This window comes from Pristiophorus japonicus, chromosome 2, assembly GCF_044704955.1.
Source record: "Pristiophorus japonicus isolate sPriJap1 chromosome 2, sPriJap1.hap1, whole genome shotgun sequence".
Taxonomy (NCBI): domain Eukaryota; kingdom Metazoa; phylum Chordata; class Chondrichthyes; family Pristiophoridae; genus Pristiophorus; species Pristiophorus japonicus.
The window spans coordinates 149,506,058-149,514,780 of NC_091978.1; the positions used below are offsets into that span (position 1 = coordinate 149,506,058).

At 50.8% G+C, this 8,723-nt stretch overlaps 1 protein-coding gene across 3 annotated transcripts in view; it reads left to right on the plus strand.

The window, feature by feature from the left end:
* The first annotated feature begins 2,202 nt into the window (after positions 1-2,202).
* The window catches only part of lonrf1 (LON peptidase N-terminal domain and ring finger 1), a 33,209-nt gene continuing 26,688 nt past the window's right edge, over positions 2,203-8,723 (plus strand). The window contains exon 1 of one of the 3 annotated variants that reach the window (XM_070869852.1): positions 2,203-2,861. In XM_070869852.1, the coding sequence (XP_070725953.1) occupies positions 2,237-2,861 (625 nt within the window). In that variant the 5' untranslated portion in view covers positions 2,203-2,236. The remainder of the gene's footprint in view (positions 2,862-8,723) is intronic. The other 2 variants (XM_070869836.1, XM_070869844.1) reach the window with 2 other exon arrangements.

Consider the following 8,723-nt stretch of genomic DNA (forward strand, 5'->3'; position numbering starts at 1 on the left):
AGGGTGACTTGGACAGATTAGATGAGTGGGTAATTGCATGGCAGATGCAGTATAATGTGGATAAATGTGAGGTTATCCACATTGGTGGCAAAAAGAGGAAGGCAGAATATTATCTGGATGGTGACAGATTAGGAAAAGGGGAGGTGCAACGAGACCTGGGTGGCATGGTACATCAGTCATTGAAAGTTGGCATGCAGGTACAGCAGGCGGTGAAGAAGGCAAATGGCATGTTGGCCTTCATAGCGAGAGGATTTGAGTATAGGAGCAGGGAGGTCTTACTGCAGTTGTACAGGGCCTTGGTGAGGCCACACCTTGAATATTGTGTACAGTTTTGGTCTCTGAGGAAGTACATTCTTGCTATTGCGGGAGTGCAGCGAGGGTTCACCAGACTGATTCCCGGGATAGCAAGACTGACATATGAAGAAAGACTGGATTGACTAAGTTTATATTCACTGGAATTTAGAAGAATGAGAGGGGATCTCATAGAAACATATAAAATTCTGATGGGATTAGACAGGTTAGATACAGGAAGAATGTTCCTGATGTTGGGGAAGTCCAGAACCAGGGGTCACAGTCTAAGGATAAGGGGTAAGCCATTTAGGACCAAGATGAGGAGAAACTTCTTCACTCAGAGAATTGTGAACCTGTGGAATTCTCTACCACAGAAAGTTGTTGAGGCCAGTTTGTTAGATAATATTCAAAAGGGAGTTAGATGTGGTCGTTACGGCTAAAGGGATCAAGGGGTATGGCGAGAAAACAGGAATGGGATACTGAAGTTGCATGATCAGCCATGATCATATTGAATGGTGATGCAGACTCGAAGGGCCGAATGGCCTACTCCTGCACCTATTTTCTATGTTTCTATGTTAAAGGGGTCATTTTCCAGTTCACAAACAGTGACTAATGGGGTGCCGCACGGATTGGTGCTGGGTGCTCAACTATTTACAATCTGTATTAATGACTTGGATGATGGGACCGAGTGTAATGTAGCCAAGTTTGCTGATGATACAAAGATGGGTTCCAAAGCAAATTGTGAGGACACAAAAAATCTGCAAAGGGATATAGACAGACTAAGTGAGTGGGCAAAAATTTGGCAGATGGAGTATAATGTGGGAAAATGTGAGGTTACTTTGGCAGAAATAGTAAAAAAGCAAATTTTAATTTAAATGGAGAAAAATTGTAAAGTGCTGCAGAATAGAGAGACCTGGGGCTCCTTGTGCACGAAACACAAAAAGTTAGTATGCAGGTACAGCAAGTAATCAGGAAGGCAAATGGAATGTGGGCCTTTATTTCAAGGTGGATATCGTATAAAAGCAGAGAAGTCCTGCTACAACTGTACAGGTTATTGGTGAGGCCACACTCGGAGTATTGCATACAGTTTTGGTCTCCGTATTTCAAGAAGGATATACTTGCATTGAAGGCTGTTCAGAGAAGGTTCACGAGGTTGATTCCGGAGATGACGGGGTTGACTTATGAGGATAGGTTGAGTAGGTTGGGCCTATACACATTGGAGTTCAGAAGAATGAGAGGTGATCTTATTAAAACATGTAAGATAATGAGGGGGATGCAGAGAGGATATTTCCACTCATAGGGGAAACTAAAACTAGGGGACATAGCTTTAGAATAAGGGACTGCCCATTTAAAACTGAGATGAGGAGGAATTTCTTCTCTCAGAGGGTTGTAAATCTATGGAATTCTCTGCCCCCAGAGAGCTGTGGAGGCTGGGTCATTGAATATATTTAAGGCGGAGATAGACAGATTTTTGAGTGATAAGGGAGTAAAGGGTTATGGGGAGCGGGCAGGGAAATGGAGCTGTGTCCATGATCAGATCAGCCATGATCTTATTAAATGGCAGAGCAGGCTCGGGGGACCAAATTGCCTGCTCCTGCTCCTATTTCTTATGTTCTTAAAAATGTATATTTCTCAGACACCGTACGCCGCAGAGACTGCAGTGGATAATAGTAATATTATTTAACTTTATAAGTTGTGCTCTTTAAAAGAGGAGTACCTTGGTTTGGTTCTCCAGGGTTATAAAACAATACTGCACACGGTGCATTTCCCCATTCCAGTCCGGGATGTTATGAAACTTGCCGCAGCTGTTTTGTGACAGTTACACTCGGCCCGTCCCTTTTCCCTCTCTCCACCAATGGCAGCGGCGCTGCGCGTTCCGTGCGGTTGGTCTCGAGCTGTGAGAGCGAGTACGCACGCGCGAACCAGCCTGCTCAGTCAGCGGAACATGGCGGCACTAAGCGGTTATGATAGCACGGGGGCATTCCCAAGCCAGGAGAAGCGCGATTGCAATGGGGAGACGGGTTCGGCTGTGATGAGGAAGTCCCGGGATAGCCCGGAGCTCGCGGCCGCAGACCTGTTTCCGCAAAGAGCGGCGGCCCTGGGATCGGCCGACCGACTGCGGGAGGCGGTGGAGCGGTGTTGGCGGCCCATGAGCCGCGGACCTCTGCGGCCCGAGCAGCTGGGCAGCCTGGTGGACTGCCTGCTGCACAACTTCAAACGGCGAGCAGGAGGTGGCGGTCCCGGCACCCGAGGCGCCAAGGCGGATGGCCCGCTGAGCGGAGGGGGCCTTCTGGAGTGCGGCGGCTGCCGAGAACCGCTGGCCGACCCCGTCACCCTGCGGTGCGGGCACACTTGGTGCCGGCGCTGCCTCCAGCGGGGCCCCCGGTGCCCGTTGTGCGGGGAGGCGACCGAGGCGCGGCCCCTGCGTTCCAACGTTATCCTCGGCCACCTGATGGCCAAGTGGTTCCCAGCCAAGGCGCACCGGACTCGGCACAAAGTCAGGCCGGAGGAGCAGCTGGCCGAGTGCCGCTTTCCCCAGGAATTATCGATGCTGCAGCGGCTGGAATTGAGTGAGTACCTGGGGGGAGAAGGGATGCTTTTATGTGGATCCTGAGATTTTATGGGATTTTTCACTCATTGCCTTCTCCGGGACTTGTGTAACGAACGTGTTGTGTAACGAAGCGCTGCGTGCGCAGGGTTGTGTAATGTAGGTGAGGTCACCGAAGTTGTACGTGTTTTATAACATGGTTGGGAGGGACATGTGCCTCTGCCAGAATTCGCCCCCTTTGGGGGATTGATTGGTAATTTTTTTTTTAACATGAAGTGTTTGTTTTTGTTTTATTCAGTTCTTATAGTATAACGATCTAACAGCTTTGTTATCCAAGAGCTGTTAGTCTTCCCAGACGGCGACGATCTTGTTATGTAAACACTTCCACTTGTGCAGTTTCATACTCGCTGTCAAAAAGCGTTGCTGCAGTTCTGGCCGCACCGGAGCCCGTTTATTTGCGACGGCATTTTCTTGCAGCCCCTTTCATTTCACGAGAAAGACGTATAATCAGATGCGTTAGTGGAGATCCTGTTAAATGCCAATTACTGCCCAGCATAAAAACACAAGAAATAGGTGCAGGAGTAGGCCATATGGCCCTTCGAGTCTGCACCGCCATTCAATAAGATCATGGCTAATCATTCCCTCAGTACCCCTTTCCTGCTTTCTCTCCATACGCCTTGATCCCCTTAGCCATAAGGGCCATATGTAACTCCCTCTTGAATATATCCAATGAACTGGCATCAACAACTCTCTGCGGCAGGGAATTCCATAGGTTAACAACTTTGAGTGAAGAAGTTTCTCCTCATCTCAGTCCTAAATGGCCTATCCCTTATCCTAAGACTATGTCCTCTGGTTCTGGACTTCCCCCAACATTGGGATCATTCTTCCCGCATCTAACCTGTCCAGTCCCGTCAAAATCTTATACGTTTCTATGAGATTCCCTCTCATACTTCTAAACTCCAGTAAATAAAGGTTAAGTTGATCCAGTCTCTCCTCATATGACAGTCCAGCCATCCCTAGAATTAGTCTGGTGAACCTTTGCTGCACTCCCTCAATAGCAAGAACGTCCTTCCTCAGATTAGGAGACCAAAACTGAACACAATATTCCAGGTGAGGCCTCACTAAGGCCCTGTACAACTGCAGTAAGATCTCCCTGCTCCTATACTCAAATCCCCTAGCTATGAAGACCAACATACCATTTGCCTTCTTCACCACCTGCTGTACCTGCATGCCTACTTTCAGTGACTAATGAACCATGACACCCAGGTCTCGTTGCATCTCCCCTTTTCCTAATCTGCCGCCATCCAGATAATCTGCCTTCGTGTTTTTGCCCCCAAAATAGATAACCTCACAGTTATCCACATTATACTGCATCTGCCATGCATTTGCCCATTCACCTAACCTGTCCAAGTCACCCTGCAGCTTCATAGCGTCCTCCTCACAGCTCACACCGCCACCCAGCTTAGTGTCATCTGAAAACTTCGAGATATTACACTCAATTCCTTTACAATATACATTAACGATTTAGGTGAAGAGCTGAGGTCCCAGCACTCAGCTCTGCGGCACTCCACTAGTCACTGCCTGCCATTCTGAAAAGGACCCATTTATCCCGACTCTCTGCTTCCTGTCTGCCAACCAGTTCTCTATCCATGTCGGTATATTACCCCCAATACCATGCACTTTGATTTTGCACACCAATCTCTTGTGCGGGACCTTGTCAAAAGCCTTTTGAAAGTCCAAATACACCACATTCACTGGTTCTCCCTTGTCCACTCTGCTAGTTACATCTTCAAAAAATTCCAGAAGATTCGTCAAGCATGATTTCCCTTTCATAAATCCATGCTGACTTGTCAACCCCCTCATCCCCAGAATCAACCTAGTGAACCTTCTCTGAACTGCTTCCAAAGCAAGTATATATTCTCTGTAAATATGGAAACCAAAATTGCATGCAGTATTCCAGCTGTGAACTCACCAATACCCTGTATAACTGTAGCAAGACTTCCCTGCTTTTATACCCCATCCTCTTTGCAATAAAGGCGAAGATTCCATTGGTCTTCCTGATCACTTGCTGTACCTGCATACTATCCTTTTGTGTTTCATGCATAAGTTCCCCCAGGTCCCCCTGTACTGCGGCACTTTGCAATCTTTCTCCATTTAAATAGTGAAATAGAGAAAAAAGATGCGCACTTAGTTGCTGCTGCGCCTGTTTGAACTTCCAAGCCCGGGGCCTCTGGTGACTGCGCGTCGCAGCGCGTGCACATGAGGACATGCGCAGGCCGGGAGCTGCAGACAGCAGCCAATCGGGTTAGTATATTTTCTCATTCGTAGTAATAGGAGTTCCATAAGTCCGGAGCTCCTATTACTATGAATGAGAAACTGCCCCCTCTTCCCCCCCGCCCTCTGCCCCAAACAGGCAAAACACAATAAAAATAGAAAATAAACTACATATTTAACATTCATTTAAATTACAGTTCTAAAATAAAAGTTGGGAAAATATTTTTTATACGTTTTTTTAATTAAGCCTTAAAATAAACTTACTGTAGTGGGGAGGATTTAAAAAAATAAAGTTTTTATAACTTTATTTTAAAATGTTTGTGTATTTTTAAACACTTGTGCCTGTAAAAGTAGGCTATATGCCTGCTTTTTCAGGCGCATGATTTTAAAGGACATTTGCAGGGCAAGGTATTCGTAAAACCGGAAATCTTGCCCTGGAAGTGTCCTCGCTCCCGATATGCGCGAAATCTATCAAGCCAGAAACTTGACAAATCAGAAAAGCCGGTTTTCAGCACGTTGCATGCTGAAACCCAGCTTTCCTGATGCTTTCCCGGGTCCATAAAAACTTCGTATGGTCCCGGGACATCGGAATTTCAGGGCCAATAACTTGCTCTTTGATTTTTTTTCTGCCAAAGTGCATGACCTCACACTTTCCAATATTATAATCCATCTGCCAAATTTTTGCCCACTCACTTAGCCTGTCTGTCCTTTTGCAGATTTTTTGTGTCCTCCTCACACATTGCTGTTCCTCCCATCTTTGTATCGTCAGCAAACTTGGCTATGTTCAGCCATGATCTTATTGAATGGTGGTGCAGGCTCGAAGGGCAGAATGGCCTAATCCTGTACCTATTTTCTATGTTTCTATGTTATACTCAGTCCCTTCTTCCAAGTCATTAATATAGATTGTAAATAATTGGGGTCCCAGCACTGATCCCTGCGACACCCCACTAGTTACCGGTTGCCAACCAGAGAATGAACCATTTATCCCGATTCTGTTCTCAGTTAGCCAATCCTCTATCCATGCTAATATGTGCAGTAATCTTTTATGTGGTACCTTGTCAAATGCCTTCTGGGAATCCAAATTTTTACACGCGTCAGGGGTACCGATGTGATCAAAAGATACAAATAATATAAAATTTTGGAAAATAGTTTCTCGTTTGTTAAATAAGGACATCTTGCGTATCTCTTTGTGATTCATATATCTATATACCTTTCAGGATCTAGTGACTGATTAATCTCATTCATCATTGAGTCAAAAGCTGACATTTTTGTTGCCTCCGGAACTTGGAGAGGGTTGAGAGCTAGGCGGGGGGAGGTGGTGGTGGAGAAATGGGATTGCCAGGCCAAATCACTTGCCCATATAATGAGCATCTAACAATAATAATTACAGTAGTTAATTTCTCAACATTTGGAAAACTTGTATTGGACAGTACTTGTGGGAGCATGGGCTCAAGTTTAGTAATATTGGCATAAACAGTTTAAATTATTCAAATGGTGCAGTTTATTGAATATTTTTAAAATCTGTGCTAGAAGTTTGTATATTTATGTAGTCTATGTTTATCTTTAAACCTGCCAGTTAACTGCAGTTACCAGCAGTTTCCTCTTGGTAGGTGGGAGGTGGAATTTCCATGGGGGTTATGTCAGGAGAATGGAGAGCCCTGTGGAAATTACTGGCATTTGATTCAGTTGATATATTCCTTTCCATGGGGCTTTGTGTGGTTGATAATCAAGTAGAACAAGTCGTCCCAATTTTGCTCCCTGGGGTGTACTGGATTATACTTTTTTTTCCACTTCTACCAGAGGCGAGTAGTTGATCTGGGCTCCTGATTGACAAATCTCAACAATGCTCAGTGGCAGTGAATAAAACAAATGAGTTATTGGGATGTATTTTTAAAAAGTAAATATTGAGCCAAAATAGTGAGGTAATCAATTCTGCTACTTTACATCTCATTGGTGTGACCGCGCTTAGAATATGATATATAATTTTGGTCGCCACAATACAAGAAGGATATTATAGCTATTGAAAGGATACAGAAGATGGTAACTAGAAATATGGGACCCAAGTTTGCCCCCACTGCTCAGAACGGCACCGACTCTGCAGAAGAAAAACCGCGCCTAAAACTTACCTCTGTATTCTCCCCGCTGCTGGAATGGTGCAGGCCCTTGGCGCAGCACAAGCTGTGGGGGGGGGGGGGGCGGGAGCCAGATCCCTCGCTGAAAGCAGTACCGGGACCTCTGCACATGCGAGCTAGAGTGGGAGGGGCCCGAAGCACGCCGCCCCAAGCCCTGGCTGAATGGGCTCACTGGGGTGGCAAAGATCGGACTCTGGTCTCCCGCCTCTTAATCTTCAGCTCCTGCTCCCCTCCGCCCCCCACCCCCAGGTTCAGATCCGCTGCCGTGCCCCCCCCCCGTCCCCGGGTTCGGGTCCGCTGCCACGCCACCCGCCCCCGGGTTCAGGTCCGCTGCCGCGCCGCCCCCGGGTTCGGGTCCGCTGCCGCGCCCCCCACCCCCGGGTTGGGGTCCGCTGCCGCACCCCCCCCGCCCCCGGGTTGGGGTCCGCTGCCGCGGTCCGCTGCCACGCCTCCCCCCCCCCCCCCCCCCCCCCCCGCCCCCGGGTTGGGGTCAGCTGCCACGCCCCCGCCCCCGGGTTGGGGTCCGCTGCCGCGCCCCACCCCCCCCCCCCCGCCCCCCCCACTCTGGTCCCCCCCCCCCCCCACTCTTCCCCCCCCCCCCCCTCTTCCCCCCCCCCCCCACTCTCCCAACCCTCCCCCCCCCCCCCACTCTTCCCCCCCCCCCCCCCACTCTTCCCCCCCCCCCCCCACTCTTCCCCCCCCCCCCCCACTCTTCCCCCCCCCCCACTCTTCCCCCCCCCCCCCACTCTTCCCCCCACTCTTCCCCCCCACTCTTCCCCCCCACCATCCCCCCCCACTCTTCCCCCCCCCCCCCACTCTTCCCCCCCCCCCCCCACTCTTCCCCCCCCCCCACTCTTCCCCCCCCTCCCCACTCTCCTCCCCCCCCCCACTCTTCCCCCCCCCACTCTTCCCCCCCCCCCACTCTTCCCCCCCCCCACTCTTCCCCCCCCCCACTCTTCCCCCCCCCCACTCTTCCCCCCCATCTTCCCCCCCCCACTCTTCCCCCCCCCCACTCTTCCCCCCCCCCCACTCTTCCCCCCCCCCCACTCTTCCCCCCCCCCCACTCTTCCCCCCCCCCCACTCTTCCCCCCCCCCACTCTTCCCCCCCCCCCACTCTTCCCCCCCCCCACTCTTCCCCCCCCCACTCTTCCCCCCCCCCCCCCACTCTTCCCCCCCCCCCACTCTTCCCCCCCCCCCACTCTTCCCCCCCCCCCACTCTTCCCCCCCCCCCACTCTTCCCCCCCCCCACTCTTCCCCCCCCCCCACTCTTCCCCCCCCCCCCACTCTTCCCCCCCCCCCCCACTCTTCCCCCCCCCCTCTCCCCCCACTCTTCCCCCCCCCCCCCACTCTTCCCCCCCCCCCACTCTTCCCCCCCCCCCACTCTTCCCCCCCCCCCACTCTTCCCCCCCCCCACTCTCCCCCCCCCCCCCACTCTCCCCCCCCCCCCCACATCTCCCCCCCCCCCCACTCTCCCCCCC